Source organism: Pleuronectes platessa, chromosome 24 (assembly GCF_947347685.1).
Source record: "Pleuronectes platessa chromosome 24, fPlePla1.1, whole genome shotgun sequence".
Taxonomy (NCBI): domain Eukaryota; kingdom Metazoa; phylum Chordata; class Actinopteri; order Pleuronectiformes; family Pleuronectidae; genus Pleuronectes; species Pleuronectes platessa.
In genome coordinates this window covers 5715109-5737532 of record NC_070649.1, presented here as the reverse complement: position 1 = coordinate 5737532, position 22424 = coordinate 5715109, and the positions used below count along the sequence as shown (strand labels likewise).

The 22424-nt window shown below is 46.0% G+C and overlaps 3 protein-coding genes and 1 long non-coding RNA gene across 5 annotated transcripts; 1 reads left to right on the top strand and 3 right to left on the bottom strand.

Moving 5' to 3' along the window:
* Positions 1–89: 89 nt before the first annotated feature.
* Positions 90–2693, bottom strand: ccdc14 (coiled-coil domain containing 14). The gene is made up of 9 exons (XM_053416815.1): positions 2689–2693; positions 2489–2595; positions 2298–2402; positions 1641–2150; positions 1248–1386; positions 1083–1156; positions 864–1007; positions 650–752; positions 90–560 (listed from the first exon to the last, which is right to left on the bottom strand). Exons 1-9 carry the CDS (start codon positions 2691–2693, stop codon positions 140–142), a joined length of 1608 nt encoding a protein of 535 aa, XP_053272790.1. The 3' UTR covers positions 90–139.
* Positions 2694–2741: 48 nt separating this feature from the next.
* Positions 2742–3968, bottom strand: LOC128431150 (uncharacterized). Its single transcript, XR_008334113.1, has 3 exons — positions 3857–3968; positions 2866–2921; positions 2742–2770 (listed from the first exon to the last, which is right to left on the bottom strand). It is a non-coding gene; the product is annotated as an uncharacterized LOC128431150 (long non-coding RNA).
* A 4297-nt stretch (positions 3969–8265) lies between these two features.
* ddx4 (DEAD (Asp-Glu-Ala-Asp) box polypeptide 4) lies at positions 8266–13187 on the bottom strand. The gene is made up of 22 exons (XM_053417507.1): positions 13167–13187; positions 13044–13092; positions 12870–12917; positions 12741–12791; positions 12470–12490; positions 11938–11991; positions 11636–11680; positions 11509–11535; positions 11373–11408; positions 11245–11277; positions 11125–11160; positions 11000–11044; positions 10770–10912; positions 10330–10482; positions 10099–10253; positions 9865–9994; positions 9618–9784; positions 9371–9516; positions 9189–9288; positions 8848–9118; positions 8642–8749; positions 8266–8556 (listed from the first exon to the last, which is right to left on the bottom strand). Exons 1-22 carry the CDS (start codon positions 13185–13187, stop codon positions 8473–8475), a joined length of 1923 nt encoding a protein of 640 aa, XP_053273482.1. The 3' UTR covers positions 8266–8472.
* Positions 13188–15080: 1893 nt separating this feature from the next.
* On the top strand, positions 15081–22134 carry LOC128430871 (ubiquitin-protein ligase E3A). Of its 2 annotated transcripts, none has more exons than XM_053416974.1 (11): positions 15081–15317; positions 16059–16103; positions 16714–17018; positions 17131–18386; positions 18499–18643; positions 19162–19367; positions 19460–19624; positions 19785–19940; positions 20041–20114; positions 20381–20524; positions 20998–22134. In XM_053416974.1, coding segments are annotated over exons 2-11 (2574 nt in total). In that variant the 5' UTR covers positions 15081–15317; positions 16059–16101; the 3' UTR covers positions 21119–22134. The 2 variants fall into 2 exon arrangements, with proteins under 2 accessions (XP_053272949.1, XP_053272948.1); XM_053416973.1 differs by having other exon boundaries at positions 15081–15369.
* Positions 22135–22424: the final 290 nt, after the last annotated feature.

The following is a 22424-nucleotide window of genomic DNA, read 5'->3' as shown; positions in this document are numbered from 1 at the left end:
TCAAAAAATGCTTTATTTCTAATCTTAAATATCACTTTGATTTATAAATTATTAAAAAGAGCAAAGTGCAGGTTACAACAGCTGCTCGAGCAGTTCTTGATGAAAACAACGCGGAGGGAGCAGCTCACGTAACAGCTCGTCACCTCCTCAGATCCAGCTGCATCGTCTTCTGCAGACTGGCTATGCTGGCGTCCAGAGCCGCGAGGCCGTCCCTGAACGCTGCCTCGTCTCTGGTGTCAAAGGTCGACCCGGATCTCATGCTGCAGTCGGACCACAGAGACTCCACGTCGCAGTGGGACAGCGTGGCGTTCAGCCGCCGCCCACACGGCTCCGCTTCACTCAGACGCTGGGACTGGTCGGTCTGAGGGGCCGGAGCGTTTTCCGGTTTGTCTGAGCTGCTTCTCTCCCTCTCTGCGACAAGGTGCTCGGCGGGAGCGGGATCAAACCGGCCGAGAGACATCAGGTACTGGGTGACACGCTCGTTGGGGAGCTGGTGGGGCGTCGGCGGCAGAGACTCGACAACTGTAGAACAATCTGATGACCCCTGACTCTGAAGCATCCTGAAACAGACGGGGAGTAGAGAAGAGGAGAGATCATAGAATCCATTGTCTATTACTCTCAGCACTGATAACACACATCAAACACGCACCTCTTCAAGTTCCCTATCTCCTCCAGTCTTTGTTGAGCAAGTGACTCCAACTCGCTCTTCTGTCGCTCCGTGTCCACCAGCCGGCTTAGAGTTGCTTCCAGGTCTGCACACAAACACCACATCAGCACGATAAAAGCACACGTATATGGCATCTCCCTCACGTCAGCCATCTTTCAGTTGAATCTATTTGGTCTGATATAGATCTAAACAGAACCTGTCCTGACGGCTGCGTTCTCTGCCTCTCGCCCTCTCAGCTGGCTCTGCGTGTCCTGAAGATCCTTCCGGAGCTCCGCGAGGTCATGCTGCAGCTCTCGCAGCCGGAGCTGAGCTGTGGTGACCTCCTCCTGCAGGATCGTCACTGTGGAAGCACACGGGTCAGGATCACAGATTGAGTCCCAATCTGTGATCCTGACAGAGCACACACACAAATCACCTTCTGAGTTACTCTCCGTGTCCTGTCGTCGCTCTGCTTTCTCCATCAGCTGCTGGTTCAGGATCCTCACGCGCCTGACACACAGAGACACACAGTTTAATGTAGCCTACTTATGTGAGGAAACACACACACACACAGTCAGTGAGGGTCCACGTGCTGCAGCACCTGCGGAGCTGAAGGTTTTGGTCGTGCAGCGGCGACAGGTCTGCAGCGCTCTCCGTGTGGATGTTTAAAACACCATCATTCAGCACTGGTGAGGACACAGCCTGCTCCAGGTGATGCAGCAGCCTCTCTGCTACACTCCCTGCACACGCACACACACACACACACACACACACACACACACACACACACACACACACACACACACACACACACACACACACACACACACACACACACACACACACACACACACACACACACACACACACACACACACACACACACAGTGGATAAGCTGTCATCTGGAACATCTCTCTCTCTGGGTTAGGGTGTAATCACCACTGGACAGACAGACTTTAAATGTGTGGATTTCATGATGTGTACTACAGTTACCTTGTCCAGTGATCAGAGCCTTGAGTTCTTTCAGCAAATACTGAACCGTCTTCTCCTTCCCTTCTTCTCCTGCGCTGCACATTTCCCTGCTGTGTGCCTCCTGAGGAACTTCCTGCACCGGACCGGGTTCAAGACGCATGTCCGACAACTTCGTGGTACAACTGTGTGTATATGAGGGGGGGTGTCCGGCGGCTGCATCTGTGGCAGGGTGTTGTGTGTCGGTGTCTCTCACGGGGACAAACTCCTGCTCGTCACTGGACAGGCACTCTGTCTGACCTGAAGGCGGCTGAGAGGACGACTGGTGCACAGACAGGAGGACGGAGGTGTGGGGCGGAGGGGTGGAGGCCTGGGGCTGGGGTGGAGGGGCAGAGGGGGAGTGGTGAGCTTTGGTGTGAACTCGCCTCAGAGTTGGATGCAGCTTCACCCCCGAGTGTGCAGCCGGAGTAGGGGACTGGGGGGTTGGAGTGGTGCTGCCTGCTCCACGCTGGCCTGACGGAGGGTTCTTGTGCACTGGAGGTGGAGAGAAGAGAAATGAGTGAAATTTATGAGAGGACTGTGAAACCACTGGTTTCGAAAGCATCACCACTCACATTTTCGCTACTGCTCCTGCCTGGTATCAAGGTAAAACTGTCAAAACACACTCACACACACATCTACCTGTCTTTTTAGGCACTTTCTTCATGGGCTTCTTCCCCAGTGAGGTGGGAGGTCTTGATTTGGCTGCTCCACACGTCCCTGCTCTATGAAGTCTTGGCGAGGCTTCTACAAACACACACTCAGTGTCATTATGACAGAACAGGATTTCTTTACTTGACTAACGCCCATCAGATAAATGAAACTCCTCCGACCTGTGGTGTCAGTCTGCAGGATGCCGCTGAGCAAGGCAGCACAGCGGTCCAGACCCTGGTGGAGGTTGGTGACCTGAGAGAAGAGGACACAGCTGTGAGCCTCACATCTGCACCGACTCCACTTTGTAACATTGTTCAGGAAAGTGCTTTTCTTTATCCATTCTCTCGTATGTCTCCTTTACTGTTGCAGATCCACTAACTCCATTCACCTGCTCCTCTGGGTCTGTGGAGTACAGGGAGTAGGCCGGCTCGGGGGGGCGGGAGGGTGGCCCCGGATTCACTCTGAAAACACAAGTTAGACAACATGTGCTGTCAGTATACGGAGGATGAAGAGTAAAACGTGAAAAGAAATTCAAAGAAAGGCCAGACGTGCTCACTGTCGTCTGGGCGGCTGCACTTTGGCTCCTCCCATCAGCCTCCCTGATGTCACCGCCTGCCAATCACAAGCCACACATTTCAAACTGAGTCTTACTGTTTAGTTCAGTGCACGTGAGTCACTGAGGAATTTAGAAACACAGTAGACACCACCCTCCAGCTTACGAGTGGTTGAACTAGATATATGATTTATAGATTTTGAATGAGCTATGCAGAAGGTGTTCCCGCCTAGGGCAATACACCACTATTTAAAAAAAGAGAGAAAGCAGAGCAGCAGCAACAAACACGTCGTTGTCAGGGATGTTATTAAATCTAACAGTTTTCAGTGCCAGAGGAAGGACTCATGTTTTTAGCATCGACCCTTTAATAAGTTTGCTGCAACATAAGATTCAGTGTCATAAGTAAGCTTGATTTGAACATATGTTTGTAATTTTGGTGTCTTCAAAGTCAGCAAATAACTTCCATCTAATTGTGTGTATCTGCATGATAAATTAAAGCTATGCATATTTTGTAATTCAGCTCTGTAGCACATGGAGAATCATGTGATTGACTCTAATTGATCAACTAATCAATTTGCAGAACAAAAGTTTTTCTAAAGTGGAATGATCATATTTTCTGTTAATGCAGTCACTGTTTATTTGTATTTAACCCCAGGCGGCTCATGAAGTGTCCCTTCACCCAGCCCTACATCCCATAATGTTTACAACCAACTAATTCACTACATTATTGAAGAAAGGTTTTAAACATGCAAGTCCCGGTCATGGGATGTTTGTATGTTCATGATCTTAACTGTCAGGAACATCATAACAATGACCTGTTTCCAGTTGGAGATACGTTTGGCCTTCATCATTTTACTGATAACAAGTAGAAAGTAAACACACAGACTCATTAATCCTCGTCAGTCGTGTTGACAGCAGTCTGTTGTCACTACTGACACACGAGTAGCACGTGTCAAACATCCAGAGTTACCGACAGTTAGCTCTCCTAGCTCACCTTGTGTTTAGCTGTAGCTTTCATGGTGAACGACGCTTCCTGTTCTCCACCAGCTGCTGTCTCCTCGCCCTCCGGAGTGTTCCCTTCATCCACGGCTCTGCTCCGTGCCCACAGCTTCCGGTTTGTTTCAAAATTGGAAACATGCGGTCAGCCAATCACAGGGGAGGAAGGCGTGGGCGGAGCTACAGAAGGAGGAAGAGCAGACTAAACGTCACTTCCTCTACTGAGTTTTATCCTTGGTTCTTTCACATGCACTACACTGGACGCTGCTATGGAGACACCGCCAGTCCTTTCTTCAATTCCATTTTTTCCAGAAATACATTAACATTTTAAAATGATTTTACATTCTGTATCGGAACCCACAAGTGTTACAACAGATTGAATATTGTATTTAAATGATAACCATGCAAATGATGAGCCCTCAGATATTGTTTGTACCAACATGACAGCTGAGTGACAGCATCAGTTCTGAGGGATGGCATGCTCAGAAACTTGTAATTTACATGTTTGTTTGATGTTAAATGTTTAGTTTTGCATGAAGTGCAGTGAAGACTCATATGTTTTCATTCTAATGAGAAAAGGATCAATCAGAACACATTTGAACAGTTGAACTTGTTTTTAATCTTCAAGTCTTAGCTTGGAACACAATTACTTTTTGTTCTCTCATATTAACCATTTTCATGCAAGTGACAATTAAAAAAGAAAGAATAAAACAAAACAAAAGCTTTCCACAACATGCAGGTCTGAAGACGAACGCTCAGGAGAAGTAACTTCTCCATTTAAACAGCTCACTTGACATATTCCATTTTCTATTGAAACAAAATCAGTGATAAAAATGCAACAAGCTTAACAGCAAATAAGAACAGCTCAGATCGATGTGTGGGAGGCTGTGCTGCACCAATAGTCCCTCTACCCCCAGACCTCCTCTGCATCAGCTACCACTGGCACCTGGCTCTGCACTGCATTGTCCTGAGAGAATCCTCCGTGGGGACCCTGAGGACAGAGGACAAAGTAAGTACACTGAGGACAGACACCCACACTGTCAAAGATTATGAAACTGTAAAGTCGGGCCCGATACCTTTCTGGAGTCTGTAGAGGCAAAGTTCCTCCTGGAAGAGTTGAAATCATTGCTACCGGGGGCATTGAACGCATGCTCCTCTAACCACGGGGGCACGACCTGCTGGGCCTGTAATTCCAAATCATATACAGACACTTAGGGCCAACACTGTACGTCAAGTCCACCCACTAGTGATGCACAACCTCTGCACTGAGATGCAATCTTACCTTGGACAGGATTGTAACTGTACAGCCACTGCAGAGGGGCCGAAGAGCCGCGGGTGGCCGAACCCTGTGTGGAACCGAATTTCTATGGTGTATTGGACGTTTTTGTGGCAGCAGTGTCCATCACTTTTAGCTGTCCCCTGGAAACACTTCCGTTGTGTTGTGGCCTCTTCTTGCTGCGCGTTTGGCTTCTTGCTGCGCGTTTGGCTTTTTGCAGCACGTTCCGGTATTTGCAACGCGTTCCGGTATTTGCTGCGCGTTTCTCTATTTGCAGCTCGTTCCGGTATTTGCAGCGCTTTTCTCTTTTTGCAGCGCGTTGCTGTAATGTACGGTGGCCCTGAGAGCTCAACGAACAGCAACTTAAGAAAACACATCCAAGTTGACAAAACACATGCAAAGTAAGAAAACATCTTCATCAATTTCACAACACAACACAACACATTACAGAATCGCAAATAGAGAAACGCTCTGCAAATAGAGGAGAAACCACAATGGAAGTATTTCAAGAGGACAGCTAAAAGTGATGGACACTGCTGCCACAGGAGAAACATAAACGTCTAATACATCATACAAATTCAGTTCTACACAGGGTTCGGCCAGCCGCGGCACTGGAACAGAATGCGGCTCTTCAGCCCCTCTGCAGTGGCTGTACAGTGTTGGGCATATTTTTTGCTTAACTTAACGAATCAGTTTTCATATTATTAACGTGCACGTAACGAAGAACGTGAGTGAACATCATGTTCATTTTTTTAATCATCATCGTATCAGCCCATCATGAAATACCAGGAGCGGGCAAGTGTGCGTGTGTCAGCACGTGTAAAGTAATTGCTTCAATAGGCATCACCACTACACTGTGCAAATGGATATTGGACTTCCTCACTGCAAGTTGGGAAAAAAAACTCATTCTGATCACTGGGGTCCCCCAGGGCTGTGTTCTAAGCCCTCTGTTATTCACCTTGATGCCCTACAAAGGTAGTGCCTTTATAGTACTACTTGAATGACAATAAAGCTCACTTGAGTTTGACGTTGGCTTTGACCACTACCAGTAGTGGTCAAAGTGGATTTAACCTTTGTCATAAACAGTACAAAGAAGAAGCAGTAAAAGGAGACTCCAGTAGAGTTGGAAGTCAAGTCAAGTTGGAGACCGTCAGTATGCAGCAGCAAGAGGAGATTCAAACCGAGCTGGAAACCCCCTGTAAGATCTGCCAGGTTGAAAAACACACGCTCCAATCACATATAACGCTGCTTGAGTTGAATGTAAATGAGCTCTTGGCCAAGGATAACATCTATACAGAACAAGAGAAAGAGTTACATGAAATGCATTGCCAGAGAAACGGGATGCAGTTAATGAAACTGGATTTTAAGCAAACAAGGTTGAAGGCATATGTCAGTGTAAGCAATACAGATTTTTTAGCCATTGCTGAAATTTCAAAGCATTTGTCCGAATTGAAAACCGCCTTTACGCAGCAGCAGAAGGAGAATCCAGCTGAGTGGAAAACCCCCTGCAGGGTTTGTCAGGACGAAAAACACACGGCCCAATCATCCATAATCTTGCTTCTGTTGGCGTTAAATAATCTCTTGGCTGAGGAGAACGTCTATACAGAACAAGAGAAAGAGTTACATGAAATGAATTGCCAGAGAAATAAGATGCAGTTAAGGAAACTGCAACGCCAGAAACATAGCCTGCAGATACGTGTTAGAACACTCAAGTACAAAGACTTAGCCATGGCTAACATCTCCAAGCACATACAGAAGGCTCGGCAACAGCAACAGGAAATTCCAGCCGAGTTGATAACCGCTTGTACACAGCATCAAAAGGAGACTCCGCCCGAGATGGAAACCGTTGGTTTGCAGCTGCAACAGGAGCCTCCACCCGAGTTGGAAATTGGCTGTATACGCCTGCAACAGGGAATTACCCCTGAGTTTGAAACTGTTAATAAGCAGCAGCAACAGGAGACTCCACCCGAGATGGAAGATTCTTGTATACAGCAGCAACAGGAGACTCCTGCGTCTGAATCCTGGGATTCCTTTGTTAAACGGGGACTGAAAATAGCTGTGCCTGTAGCCATTACTGCAGGTGTCCTCGTTGCTGTAACCATCATGGTCACCAAATTATGGAGATGATGCCCCTCCCGTTTCCACCCATTTCTCCTCCCCTCCCTCTTAAGGCCTCAGTATGCTTCTCCGAGTCCGTTTCGGAATGACGGACGGACGGAGCGGATGGACCCTTTTTGATTTATAGTTCTACGAGCCTTTTTGTTGTGAAAACAATTCACCGCCAGAACAGTAGATGGCGAAACGGAAGTCGAGCTTAGACAAGCCTACCTCATGAGGTATATAGAAGAAGTCCACGCTGGTTTATTTACGTCCTCCCGGCTCCTCGCACACAGTGAACGATGGCAACTAACAGAAAAAGGATGTTGATGACGCGACAGTTTTTGCTGAATAAAGTGACACCCAGCGGGTCAAAATGCTTTTGTTATCGTGTCTTAGCGCAGCGGTTCCCCGGTCTTGTTTCCAAACTGCGTTGCTAATTCAACAGCTGCAACAGCTAGCTCCCCCCAGCTTCCACACACAGTCAGCACAGACAGCCGATACTAGCTACTACCAAGTGTTTGCTTCTAACCTGACGGTGTTTGAGAAACCAGTGTACTGAGTTTTATCCTTGGTTCTTTCGCATGTACTACACTGGACGTTGCTATGGAGACACCGCCAGGCCTTTCTTCAATTCCATTTTTTCCAGAAAAACATTAACATTTTTAAATGATTTTACATTCTGTATCGGAACCCACAAGTGTTACAGATTGAATATTGTATTTAAATGATAACCATGCAAATGATGAGCCCTCAGATATTGTTTGTACCAACATGACAGCTGAGTGACAGCATCAGTTCTGAGGGATGGAATGCTCAGAAACTTGTAATTTACATGTTTGTTTGATGTTAAATGTTTAGTTTTGCATGAAGTGCAGTGAAGACTCATATGTTTTCATTCTAATGAGAAAAGGATCAATCGGAACACATTTGAACAGTTGAACTTGTTTTTAATCTTCAAGTCTTAGCTTGGAACACAATTACTTTTTGTTCTCTCATATTAACCATTTTCATGCAAGTGACAATTAAAAAAGAAAGAATAAAACAAAACAAAAGCTTTCCACAACATGCAGGTCTGAAGACGAACGCTCAGGAGAAGTAACTTCTCCATTTAAACAGCTCACTTGACATATTCCATTTTCTATTGAAACAAAATCAGTGATAAAAATGCAACAAGCTTAACAGCAAATAAGAACAGCTCAGATCGATGTGTGGGAGGCTGTGCTGCACCAATAGTCCCTCTACCCCCAGACCTCCTCTGCATCAGCTACCACTGGCACCTGGCTCTGCACTGCATTGTCCTGAGAGAATCCTCCGTGGGGACCCTGAGGACAGAGGACAAAGTAAGTACACTGAGGACAGACACCCACACTGTCAAAGATTATGAAACTGTAAAGTCGGGCCCGATACCTTTCTGGAGTCTGTAGAGGCAAAGTTCCTCCTGGAAGAGTTGAAATCATTGCTACCGGGGGCATTGAACGCATGCTCCTCTAACCACGGGGGCACGACCTGCTGGGCCTGTAATTCCAAATCATATACAGACACTTAGGGCCAACACTGTACGTCAAGTCCACCCACTAGTGATGCACAACCTCTGCACTGAGATGCCATCTTACCTTGGACAGGATTGTAACCAAGGAGCGAGCCAACTGGCCATCTGCATCTGGGTCGAAGAAGGACACAGCCTTCCCAGTATTACCACAGCGGCCAGTTCTCCCAATACGGTGGACATACTCGTCAATGTTGTTTGGGATGTCAAAGTTCACCACATGCTGCACATCTGGAATATCCAGACCACGGGCAGCTACGGAGGTCGCGACCAGGACTGGACATCTGCCAGAGCGGAACTCATTCAGGGCCATCTCTCGTTCCCGCTGCTCACGGTCACTGCCAGACAACACCACACGTTAACCATGTGCATTAAAACAAACTGTAGAGTCCTGAACACGTCACCTACCCGTGTATGCTGGTGGTTGGAACTTGCTCCTGGCACAAGTAAGCAGCAATAAAATCGGCTTGTCTCTTGGTCTCCACAAACACCATGGTGCGTTCCGTTCCTGCAAGCACACCAGGATCACTGATCAACACCAGAAGAGGCAAGTTCGTCCCATCCTTCGTAAGCCGCCAGAGATAAATTACCTGTGGCCTTCAGCAGGTCTAGGAGCTGCTCCCTCTTGCAGTACTTGGTAACCTCAATAAATGTCTGCTCTACATCACTGCAGGCTCCGCCCACCACACCCACAGCTAAGAACAGGTAGTCAGGCTTGAGGAAGTCAGCTGCCAACCTGTGAACACACACTTTAGGATTCATAGTTGCAAACCAACAATCCAGCTCACATAGAGAACAAGTAAAACAGTAAAAGCTGCAGCTGATTGGGGTCCAGACCTCTGGATGTCCTCAGGGTAGGTGGCACTGAACATCAGAGTCTGACGGTTCTCTTTGGTTGGCATTCCAGGTGAGCCCACCAGACGGCGCATGTCCGGCTCAAAGCCCATGTCCAACATGCGGTCAGCCTCATCCATTACCAAGTACCGCAGCTTCTCCAGCCCGACCTGAAGCACAGACAGCGACCACTTACGTGTCTGAGACTCTAGCTGAATACAGAAGAACTGAAAAATCTTAATTAATTTACCTTCCCTCGTCCAATCATGTCCAACAGTCTTCCTGGTGTTCCACATAGTAAATTGCATCCGTTCAAGATGTCTCTTATTTGGTGTCCAGTACTGACTCCACCATAAACAACCACTGGACGCACACATGTCCTGCAACATTCAACAAGCCAGGAAAAATGCATTGTTTCATTCATTCATACGTGTTGGTATCAATTGTAGCATTAAATGAATCTTTATCAATTTCTTAACTATACCCGAAGGCAAACTTCCTGGCCTCCAGGTATATCTGGCAGATGAGCTCCCTGGTCGGGGCCACGATGATGGCTTCAGGCTCCTGCAGCTCACTGAAGCGACTGGCTGCCACACCGTCGGCCATCAGCTGCTGCAGGATGGGGAGGAGAAACGCAGCCTGGTGGAGGGAGGACACATTTAAGCGCCATCCACACATACACTTACAGTTCAGGGGGTCGATTCACTCATCTCACCGTTTTACCAGATCCAGTCTGGGCACAGGCCATGAGATCTCTGCCAGCAGATATAATTGGTATGCCGTGCTTCTGCACAGGGGTCGGCTTCACGTAACCAGATTTGTTGACGTTTTTTGCCAGGGATTCGCACAAGTGGGCCTCTTCAAAAGTCTGAACAGAATACATAAAACAAACCAGCTTCATGATTAATGATTTAAGATTTAATTATTTGATATCCATTCAGTTTAGACTTGTTTGCTGCATCTTTAACCTTTACTGTATCAGGGTGGCTCCACCTGGCGGCAAAGAGGCATTACTCTGCTGGTTAACAACAAATGTGGCACCTGTATTGATTTGTTGACCTTTTTAAAAATCAAACTTATTTCTTTTAACTTTTGATTGTTATATAAACCTGTTATCAGTTATTAGAATTCTATCAAATGATAAGCACTTCTTACCATGATTGCCTGCGGTGGGTTGGTCCCACTGATGTCCACCATAATGTCATCATATTTGTCAAAGTTGATGCCTTTTTCATAGTGGGCGAAAACAGCCTCTTCATCCTCAGAGAGAGTTGGTGGAATGTAAGTGACCTTTGGTCCTGAGGGTGAAAAGACATTCACCAGGTGGAGAAATCAAACTGCTGGACTGTTTTAATTAATTTACAGGGAAACCTTTATCAACTTACTTTCCTCCTCAGTTGCATCCTTCTGTTCTGGATCTCTACGTTCACCTGTATCACACACACTCACATCAGTGAAATGTTTTAAACTATATTAACCAAATTATGGAGAGAAAAAACACTGATGTTACCTTGAGAAAAGATCGTTTCATCTTTTCCACGGTAGCCTGCACACACAAATCACCCAATATTAACAAACATGATTACAAAATATATATCACTAAGAAAAGGTTTAATGATTGCTCACTTACCTCCTCCAAGTCCTCCTCTGCCACCCTGGTCACCTTCGACAAATCATCAAGTATTAATCCTCTGCATTTCAAAGTCAAACTATATGACTTAAACAGTAACATATTTCTACAGGGGTTGAATCAAATACCTTGTCTGAAACCTCCTCCTCTTCCTCCTCTAAATCCTATTCATGACACAGTGATGAAAAGAAACATTCACATATGGTGGGAAAATGTTACCATGTGTGTATTTGGTTGGTGCTTAACAAAAAACAATATACTTGCCACTTTCACACGCTTTGTCATCGTTTCCTGTCAAATAAAGATAGTTCAAATTAGTTTTAAGCTCTTTATGAGTACTTCAAATTGATCTGATTCCAAGTTGCCTCTGATCCAAACATGAAAACATTACCGGTCACTTCACTTCGGTCCACTCTGCCAAACCCTCTGCCACGTCCTGGTAAAATAAACATATGACTTCATGAACAATTTCAAAATAATTCACTTGTTAATTGAGGTTCACCAAGCTCTCGCATCATCATCTTTGCTCTTCATAGATTGATTTGATGGACGGATGACTTCTATAGATTCACTATTGATAGTTTTTGTCTGATTGTATTTAACATTTTGTGTAGAAAACTAAAATCTGAGGCAGAGCAATAAACTCTATTATAATAAAGTGGGTTGATTAGTTTGTAAGAGTTCATGTTTCACCTCTTCCTCTGAAACCATTTCTCGTGTCTCCTTTGTTGTTCCAGCTGTTGCCATCTACAAAGAACAAATCGGAGAATCAGTAGCATTCAGGTCTGAACTAACATTGGGGCTAATAAGGGGTCAGCTAATTAAACACCGAATGTCATGAAACAATTCGAATCCACAATGTACAGCGCTTAATGATTTGTTTATAAATAGGATATAAACTGTCCTGTCATTCTGGTACAGTGGTCAGAAAAGTAATAATGAATCAGAGTGGCTCAAACACAGAAAATAAAAAAGGATTAAGACTTTTGTCTGGGTTTCAAACATTTGTATTTCACATTCCAGGGCTGCAAAGACCATTGTATGCCCTGCAACATGAGATTAAAACATTTGACATCCAAACTATAGTCTGAATCTTTTCTGTTACAACAATTTTGAGATTTGATCACATCTGAGGTGCTATGCTGCCACCTAGTGGTAGAAAACGGCAAAACAGCAACTGGCAGCTCCAATAAAGCTGAACAATGTGACTGCTGCTGGTACTCACCACTTCCATTCTCATCCCCACCTTAAAGAAAGAGCAAAGAAGCTAAGTTAATTTCTCTCTTCAGTAGTAATGGAGGTCCTCCTACTCGGGGGGCCCATTTTCATGTCCACACAAAACCATATGCTACTACATTCCTAATGTATGGATCTGATTGTGTAGAAGCACCTACTGAGCTGCATAGTTTAGTGTCTTACTTCACAAGTTATTAAGCTAAAGTGAAGTTGTCAACTAACATTCTCCTACTTTTCAATAACATGTGATCAACGGGCACCTGAGGAAAATGATCCTGAGAATCCTCCTCGTCTGCCTCTTCCACCGCGGCCTGGAGAGAAACGGAAAACAAATATCTATCCATGTACCCAGCGTAGAGACAATCACTGCTCATTCTTTCTTCAATTACCTTGTCCAAATCCTCCTTTGTCCCCATTCCAGGAGTCTCCTTGTGGGGCTGAAAACATTCAGATCTTTTTAAATAATGCATTATTTTAAGGTGATAAGGAAAAGCCAAAAAAAAGGCAGAAGTAGTGAATTTTACAGGTTCAACGTGGATGTGAAATTGGATCAGTGAACCTACCTTCACTTGATGCATGGCTGGTGGGTGCATCACAACCATTAGTAGTTTCCTACAATCAGGGAGTAAATGTTGGTCGGGCAAATGAGTACTTTTCTTCGGTACTTTGTGAGTAAGCTGACTTACATTTTCCTCCCACTCGTCCATTTTTGTGCACCCCTTGTCCTGGCTGATAATAAATCTGTAGAAATTAAAAGAAATGTGCAAAAAGCCGTTAATTATACTGTACCACTGCAGAGGCGTGTAGCTAGCAGCCTTTCGTTAGCGAAATTTTAAAAGATCAGTAAAGTTGCCAAAATACCGCGAGACTTCCATGAACAGCGAGAACTGTCAGCCTCGTGCGTTTTTTCGCTAACTCACTTTATGCTAACCCACGTGAAGCTTACCCTTAGCTAAAGCTATGAATTCAATCTATGGGCCAAATCGCTGGGACATATATTTAACAGGGGGTTTTTCTTGCCCGGATCTTTCTCCTTATTCAATAACCCTCCTCCCCCAAATATACTTTCAACCCACTAAATTAAGCTAACCCACATGGAGCTAACACCCTTGCTGTCATTAGCTAGCTAGCTTGGCGGCTTATTGCCCCGCGCACACGAAGAGCGGGACAAGCACCTGCTGCATGGATGGAACCGCACAAACCAACGAAAAGAAAAATAGAATTCAGGCAGATTTCAAAATCACGGATAAAAAATTCGCAGAAGTGACGCTAAGTAAAATTAGCTAGCCTGGCACTTATAGCAAAAGACAGCGAAATACGAATTCGTTTTCGGTTCTGTTTTGGAGTGTTTCACGAACTAACAGCGGGATGTATAATTAAAGTAGATGTTTAATATATTTACCAAATGTCGGTCGGTGGTGGTGCCTCGTGCCGTCGGTGCCGCTCAGCTCCCTGGTCTGGTATCTGGACCGTGTGCAGAGCGTGATCAGCTACAGGTGCGATGGGTTGCCAGTTCCGTTGCTTTACGCCTCCCTCCCAACCCAAACGGGTCTGTTACCGAAAAACAAATTAAAAGTAAATTCTACTGCGAACTAAATACACTGCTGTGTCCGATGTTTGTATGTATCGTGTTGATTTGCGTTTAGCTCGCATGCTAAACACCTCCGTGTCAGTTGTCCCACTTTCTTACAGATCACCCCAATTCTACTTTATTTTGTAAAATGTGTTAATGGCAACCATGACAAGATCCTTAACAAAATAAAATGTATACACACATAAATCATCTGATTTAGATTAATTACTGTTGTTCGCTTGATTTACATTTGTTAAATAAAGTTCTTGAAGCTGTGGGTTACAGACAGAAATGATGACATTCTATCCTGTAACACAAATTATGATTTATAAATTTTGGCTGTACAGATCAAACTTGATTGATTGATTGGTTGATTGGTTGATTGGTTGATTGGTTGATTGACTGATACGAAAAAATGTAAATAAAGCATAGTTCTATCGACAGTGCTCTTCTACCAAAATAATAAAATCTCACCTTAAAGCTCAGTCTACAGAAGCCCTAGTTAAATGTACTTGTTGGATGACATCAACACTCATGTATATCATGTATACTCATGTATATGTGGAAGCCTATTCGCATTTGTTTTGTGCTTTGTAAATGCTTTATCCTATAATCCGATTTTGAATAAAAACAAAACTAAATTAATGTAGGTGTTCGGGGAAACTGGAATAAAACTATGTGTGATGATCAAGCTCTGGCTCATCTGACATTGCTACTCTGAATGCAGGGTACAATATGTGTTGCCCTCTCTCCCATTAACGTTGCCAATGCCTGGTGTATGTAATCTGCACATGTTGTGTAGTGCAAAGTAAGTGGGAACAATGGGATCAATGGGGCTTCTGTAGCAGGAAACAGTGCTCATTGAGATGCATGCACATATTCCATGCATTCCACTGTGGGGGGTGTTGTCAGGAGCCCACTGTATGTGACTGTGCAGCCATGATGCTGTGATGAACTTGGTGAGTCCAGGTCCTTGCAGCACCGCGATCCACTTCCACTCCGCCGGGTCTTGTGGCCAGGCCGCATTGCATTGTGGGACGAGGGCCGACGGTGAAGTCAAGATGGCTGTGGACCTGAAGCAGGGTGAAGAGCCTGCAGTAGAAAGGCCGTGAATGAAGTTTTACACCGAACATCTGTCGTCGTCGCTGCTGGTGAAGTCGTAATCGACCCCCGTCCCGGACTCGGCACGTTTGCAAACCTGCAGCAGGATCGCGAAAACAACGGAGGAGGAAGTCTCGTATGAATTCCGACGAGAAGGAAGACTGTGAGTGTGCGCCACCACAGGCCGAGACCAGCCCCGCAGGAGGACCCGATAGGTGGGGAGGCCGGGAGGAAAGAGTCGGGGATGCCGGGGCTGCTAGGAGGAGCGCTGGGAATGAGCTAGCTAGCTAACTTAGCTGCTGCTGGCAGCTGCGTGGAGGCTGTCGCTCCGTTGCTAACCCTAACCCTTTTACTGTTATATTTAAGCAAATCTCGCAGTTAAGGACGGGTTGGTTAAAGAATTAAATCATTGCTGGTTTGGAAACGCCAGCTTTTGCATGGGTAATATTTGTGCTAAGGCGAGCGGGCTTGCTACGTTAGCATGCTAAGTCAGCGTTAGGATGTGCAGGGACCTGACATTTCTCGTGCCTCACTGTCCCTTTTGTTGCATTCAATCTTGTGCTGAGGGCTTTGTGCTTCGTCACTTATTACAACAGTCAGCAACAGGGTACACTTACTAGTCATGATGTTTTTGCATAAATCTTTAGAAAACTCACAAATTATGACCCCTAATCTCACCCAGTGTAACCTGGTGGTTTCCAGCCACAAGGCTCAGATGTGGCTTTGTAGCCAGCATGTCATTTCAACACTATAATGCTTATTGTGCAGTTTCTAGGTCCACACATGCCCTGACGTTCCACCCCCCCCCCCCCCTAACTCGAATGCAACTGAGCCAAAAGCATGTGCTGTAATGATCGTCAGTGCAGCACATTGTACCAACTGTTATTGTTTGTCGTCCAATCAGAGAATACGAGGAGCCTGAAATAGAAAACCCAGAAGCAAGCCGAATGTAAGTCCTTTTCATGTTCTACTCGTGTCAACTCGTTTGCATGCTTGTTATAACCATGTACCCGATGAAGCACATGCACCAGCCACCGCTGTGACACCAGGCTGTCGGATCAATCCTGCTGCAGCGCTGGGCTCGCTTTACCTTCAATAGTTTGAAGATCACCTGAATTATTCAAACGTCGTAGTTCAGTTTCCCACGAAGTACTTTTTTGCCATTAACCCATTCACACTCACATTTATACAGTCCATCTTTGTGCTGCACGTTGTCACACATCCCTCACACACTGTCAACACATTTGGGGTTCAGCGTCTTGCCTAACGTAACCTCCTGCATGCTGAGTGGGGATCAAACCGTCTTGTTTGTGGGCGACCCGCCCTATCTCCTGAGCCACAGCAGCCGTTATCTCACATGGGAGCTAATTAGCCTTCTAACACTTGTAAGTGGTGTTTGCCTCATTAAGAAAAGTAAAATCTCCAATATGGCTGACTTGGCTCTTAAAAGTGTGCATATTTAGTCCAAGTATAGGTTCATCCTACATTAAATTAACTATGATGAGTAAATGTAAGTCCCGCTGTTCCTCTAACTTTTTGTGTCTCACCTCTGAACGCAGGAAGCGAGCAGCTGCCAAGCATCTAATAGAGCGCTATTACCACCAGTTAACAGAGGGCTGTGGGAATGAGACATGCTCCAACTCATGGTGTGCCTCGTCCGTCGGCTTCAACCGCATGGATAACAATGCGGCGGCGGTCAAGGCCCTGGAGCTCTACAAGGTTAACGCCAAGCTATGTGACCCCCACCCCTCGAAGAAGGGCACTGCCTCTGCCTACCTGGAGAGCAGCGCCCGCAGCAACTCGGCCTGCCTCAACAGGAAGATGAACCATAAAGATGTCCACTCTGCACGGGACAATTTCAAAGGTGAGTTCGTGCACAACATTTATACGCTGTTGATGAGTGAAATGTATTATTCCATTTATTCAGATTGTTTCCTTTCGTTTTTTAACAATGCAACGTGTGATTCTGTTTGCAGATGTGAATTACCTCACAGAGGAGAAAGTGTATGAGATCTTGGACATCTGTGGAGAGAAGGAGGATTATTCGCCTCTGATCCGGGTACTAGGTCGGGTGTTCTCTAGCGCTGAGGGCCTGGTGGAGAGCTTCAGGAGATCCAAGCCTCACACCAAGGAGGAGCTCAAGTCCCTTCAAGGTAAAGACGAGGACAAAGACGAGGATGAGAAGGAGGCTGCTGCCTGCTCTGCCACAGCCATGGAGGACGACTCCCCCGCCTCCTCCTCCTCCTCATCAAGGCTGGGTGAGGGCTCTTCAGAGAAAAACGATGTCCAAAAGCTGGCCCCGGATGAGGTGTCGGTGGACATCGAAGCTGTGCGCCGGGTCTACGAGCGCCTCCTATCCAACGAGAAGATTGAAGCCGCCTTCCTGAATGCACTGGTCTACCTCTCACCCAATGTAGAGTGCGACTTGACGTACCACAATGTGTATTCACGAGACCCGAACTACCTTAACCTGTTTGTTATCGTGATGGAGAACAGCAACCTCCACAGCCCAGAGTACCTGGAGATCGCCCTCCCACAGTTCTGCAAGGCCATGAGCAAACTCCCGCTGCCAGCACAGGCCAAGCTAGCGCGCTTGTGGGCGCACTACAGCGCCGAGCAGATCCGGCGCATGGTGGAGACCTTCCAGCAGCTCATCACCTACAAGGTGATCAGCAACGAGTTCAACAGCCGCAACCTGGTCAACGACGACGACGCAGTGGTGGCGTCCACCAAGTGCTTGAAGATCGTCTACTATGCAAACGTGCTGGGCGGCGAAATCGACATGGAGCATAACGAGGAAGAGGACGAGGAGCCCATCCCAGAGTCCAGTGAGCTCACGCTGCAAGAGCTGCTGGGCGAGGAGCGGCGGAACAAGAAGGGCCCGCGGGTGGACCCCGTGGAGACGGAGTTGGGGATCCGCACCAACGACTGTCGGCGGCCGCTCATTCCCTTCGAGGAGTTTGTCAATGAGCCTCTGAACGAGGTGCTGGAGATGGACAAGGACTACACTTTCTTTAAGGTTGAAACCGAAAACAAGTTCTCCTTCATGACGTGTCCCTTCATCCTAAACGCCGTCACCAAGAACCTGGGCCTGTACTACGACAACCGCATCCGCATGTACAGTGAGCGGCGCATTACTGTGCTCTACAGCTTGGTGCAGGGCCAGCAGCTGAACCCCTACCTGCGGCTCAAAGTGCGCAGAGACCACATCATTGACGACGCCTTGGTCAGAGTACGTGTGAGCAAGTTAAATACAGCACATTAAATGTTTGGGTCATTTTTAATGATTGTGGTTTAGCTCGAGGCTCGTTTCACTGATCGGCTTTTCTCCTTTGACTCCATAGTTGGAAATGATAGCGATGGAGAATCCTGCAGACTTGAAGAAGCAGCTGTATGTGGAGTTTGAAGGAGAGCAAGGTGTTGATGAAGGAGGCGTTTCCAAAGAGTTTTTCCAGCTGGTGGTGGAGGAAATCTTCAACCCAGATATTGGTAAGAAAACACATGACATCATTAGTTTGTAAAGCTCAGTATGGAAACCACACGCTAAAAGCCCCTGACAGCGATCTGAATGTTGTCGACAGTTGTCGCTAATAATACTCGGCTGCTGTTGCTTTTTGTTTGTCTGCACGCGGCTGACACTTACTGTCAAAAGATGTGTGAGAAGAACCTCCACTCTGCAACAACACTTTGTTTCTGCAGTGTCCACAAATCAGAGCGAGGCATCTTCTTTCCTGTGGATCACGTCGCATCGCTGTCAGAGGTGGTGTTCTTTCAGCTGAGCTTTCACTCGTGTATCAGTTTGGATCTAGATGCTTAAAGCTTCTTAAATTTCGTAAATGTAGTGAAATTCACTCTATGGTTTGCTAACCAGTAAAAATACCTTTCCAGGTCTGAGGATGAACTGTCACCATTTTCATGTTACAGCTTTAAAACCCCTGAGCACCATTCTAGGTAATGATTTCAGGTCTGTTCACAGAACTAATTTATTTCATTTGTTCCTCTTGCAGGCATGTTCACATATGATGAGCGCACCAAAATGTTTTGGTTCAACCCGTCGTCTCTTGAAAACGAGGGCCAGTACACTCTGATCGGCATCGTCCTCGGTCTGGCAATCTATAACAACTGTATCCTGGATGTCCACTTCCCCATGGTGGTCTACAGGAAGCTGATGGGCAAGAAAGGAACGTTCAGGGACCTGGCTGACGCCAACCCGGTGAGAAATGATGTGATCACGAAGTTCAATTTGCAGCCATGTTTGAAACCTGATAAGAAATGCTTATTATGAACTGTGCTTGTGTCGAAAAGGTTCTGCACCAGAGCCTGAAGGAGCTGATGGAGTACGAGGGCAGCGTGGAGGAGGACATGATGATCACTTTCCAGATTTCCGAGACCGACCTGTATGGGAACCCACTCATGTATGATTTAAGGGAAAACGGGGACAAGATTCCAGTCACGAATGAAAACAGAAAGGTGAGAGAAAAAAACCAAACTGTTGACAGCAGTGAATGTGCAAACTGTGGCAAATATTCAAAATCCACCAGGTTAAAAGGGAGAATGTAGCAATGAAAGGCTTAAGCCCCTGGTCAGCATTTTTAATGGGCATCAATTGTGTTGTTGTGTGTTGTCGCAGGAGTTTGTGGCGCAGTATGCAGAGTACATGCTGAACAAAAGTGTGGAGAAGCAGTTCAAAGCCTTCAGGAGAGGCTTCCACATGGTCACCAACGAGTCGCCGCTCAAATACCTGTTCAGACCAGAGGAAATCGAGCTGCTCATCTGCGGAAGCAGGGTGAGAGATTTTTTCTTTTCCACCACAGAGTTGATTATGTTTGTATATTTGTTTAAATATTTCATTAACATCTATATTTTGTCTGTTTCACGCGCTGCAGAACCTGGACTTCCTAGCACTTGAAGAAACGACAGAATATGACGGCGGTTACAACAGAGATTCTCGAATCATCAAGTAAGAATATGTGTGTGTGTGTTTGATTGTGTGTATGAGAGGGAGAAAGAATTTCAAGCAATGGTCAGGATTACTGGGCCAAAAAATTGTGTTGTGTGAAATATTCTCTAGGTTAAAAGTTGTTTGGACCCTGATGAACTTAAGAGATAATAAACAGTAAAACATGCTAGGTAAGAATGTAAAAGCCAGAAGGTAATGTTTGATGATGGGACTGCTCTTGTGTACATTGCCCACACTCTAACCTGTCCTGTGTGTCTGCATCGCAGGGAGTTCTGGGAGACGTTGCACTCGTTTGGGGAGGACCAGAAGCGGCTCTTCCTGCAGTTCACCACTGGCACGGACCGAGCACCTGTGGGCGGGCTGGGCAAGCTGAAGATGATCATTGCCAAGAACGGCCCTGACACAGACAGGTGAGCTGCCTCGCGTCACGGCAGAGAATTAATGCGACACACTTTTTAGTTTTGCTCCTTAAATTGTTCCATTAGCTGCATCACTCTGTTCCACTGTTTTTTTCCGATCACTTCAGTGCATTTGATTAAAACTAATGGAGCCTCTTTCAAATCTGCATCAAGGGAATAACTGAACCTGACTGACTTGCTCTGATACGACGCCTCCATGAAGAGCACACACTAGTGAAACATCACTAGGATTGTTTTATACTCACTTCCTGCTAAAGGGTTGAAGCTTTTTCCTTGCCCATCTGACAGTGATGTCCAAGATGATCTTGTGCTCTTAATTTGTCTGTTTTGAAGAGTGATATGATTTCTCACATTGCCTTTGAGCACACTGGGAATAAAGATCAAACGGAGCCCCTCTATGATGCATGCATGTCCCAGTCTTGTCTGTGTGAGAGGGAAACTGACCCGCTGTGTCTCCTCCTCAGGTTACCGACGTCTCACACTTGCTTTAACGTGCTGCTGCTGCCAGAGTACAACGACGTGGAGAAGCTGCGAGAGAGACTGCTGAAAGCCATCACCTATGCCAAAGGGTTTGGCATGCTCTGAGCCCCCCGCTCCACACACTCAGCAAAAAGGGACTCCTTCTCAGACAGCCCACCAAACCCGGCCCCCCACCCCAACGCCCCGCCCTTCCTTTATCAGACACGATCCCAACGGTGACAAAGACCGACAGAGTACGTTCCGAGGAAAAGCAAGTCAATAATACGAGAGGAGACAAGGCTCCAATAGAGCGCTCTGGTAGTTCTTCTGCTGTGCCTGCATCATCCCTCATCAGTCAGTGTGAGCCCAGAGACCTCCTGATCAAAGTACCCCCCCCCACACACACACACACACACATCACATTAAGTGAATGTGCCGCAGCCTCCCCTTTCTTTTTTTTTCTATGTACAGAGAGGATCAGTTTCCTTATTATTTATTTGAAGGCAAAAATGGGTGATTATTATTTTATTTTTTCATGCCTGCCTGTTTCTTCCCTACTTGTGGAAAGGGATAGAGGTTAATATTAAACTATGTAAATTTAGGACGATACATTAACAAGTCAATATAAAAACTCCTGTATTGAACAAAACGCTGTTAGTGTAGCCCTGAGTTCACGGAGCGTTGACAGAGGAAATCTAGTTCTAGAATAGTGTTGAATACAAAATATTGTATCCCCAAGTGAGGAGAAGAGCTCTCGCTGACCACTCCACTCACCGCTATCACTTGTTCTTTCTACCAAGGTAAGAAATTTGGAAATTCTGTCATTTGCTCCAAATTGGCATTATACAATAGCAATTTTTCTGTTTTTGTTTTGGGCCTTTTTATATCCTTTCGGGGAGGGGGGAGCTGACACCGCAGGTTAGAGTCAAACCTTGTCAGAGCTGTGTAAGTGCACTTAGACATTTTCAGAATGTTTGTTTTTTGGCCACAGGTCGCCACGATTGTTTGAGGCATTTTATTTCCATGTCTTCCTGTGTTGACAATTCTAACTAAAATTAAAAAAAACTAAAAATAGCAGTATTTATATATCAGTGGGGTTGGAGCTGTGATACCGTATCGTGCATGTTCTGGAGGATGTACACATGGATGTTCTCAGATTAAGACCTAGAGCTCTTCTTGTGCCAACCTATAGTCCGATCCTAGGTGAAACCCCAGTTAGCACTTTTGTGTTGTCTGTTTCTGGCTTAGTCTTGTGTGAATGGACAGCTCCCACTGCAGCCTCTGTTCAGTGTATCTCTCATACAGTCGGGTGGGCGGTGTGTACGAGAGGAAACGTCTTCAAGACCTTTTCATCGTCACTGACGAGCTTCTCTACCTTGTAATCTTAAGTCCACCGGACCCAGATCTCTGTCATTTTATCACCTGGCAGCAT

Bases quoted from the DNA above. Each gene is read 5' to 3' on its own strand.
- ccdc14 (XM_053416815.1), bottom strand. The intron at 1,157-1,247 runs GTGCTGCAGCAC...TCTGTGTGTCAG, and splicing joins CAAAACCTTCAGCTCCGCAG to GCGCGTGAGGATCCTGAACC. The intron at 1,008-1,082 runs GTGATTTGTGTG...GTGCTTCCACAG, and splicing joins CACGGAGAGTAACTCAGAAG to TGACGATCCTGCAGGAGGAG.
- ddx4 (XM_053417507.1), bottom strand. From the start codon at position 13,187: ATGGACGAGTGGGAGGAAAAT. The intron at 9,995-10,098 runs GTATAGTTAAGA...TGAATGTTGCAG, and splicing joins GCCAGGAAGTTTGCCTTCGG to GACATGTGTGCGTCCAGTGG. The intron at 8,557-8,641 runs GTATCGGGCCCG...CTCTGTCCTCAG, and splicing joins CCTCTACAGACTCCAGAAAG to GGTCCCCACGGAGGATTCTC.
- LOC128430871 (XM_053416973.1), top strand. From the start codon at position 15,293: ATGAATTCCGACGAGAAGGAAGACTGTGAGTGTGCGCCACCACAGGCC. The intron at 18,387-18,498 runs GTACGTGTGAGC...TTGACTCCATAG, and splicing joins TTGACGACGCCTTGGTCAGA to TTGGAAATGATAGCGATGGA. The intron at 19,941-20,040 runs GTGAGAGATTTT...CACGCGCTGCAG, and splicing joins TGCTCATCTGCGGAAGCAGG to AACCTGGACTTCCTAGCACT.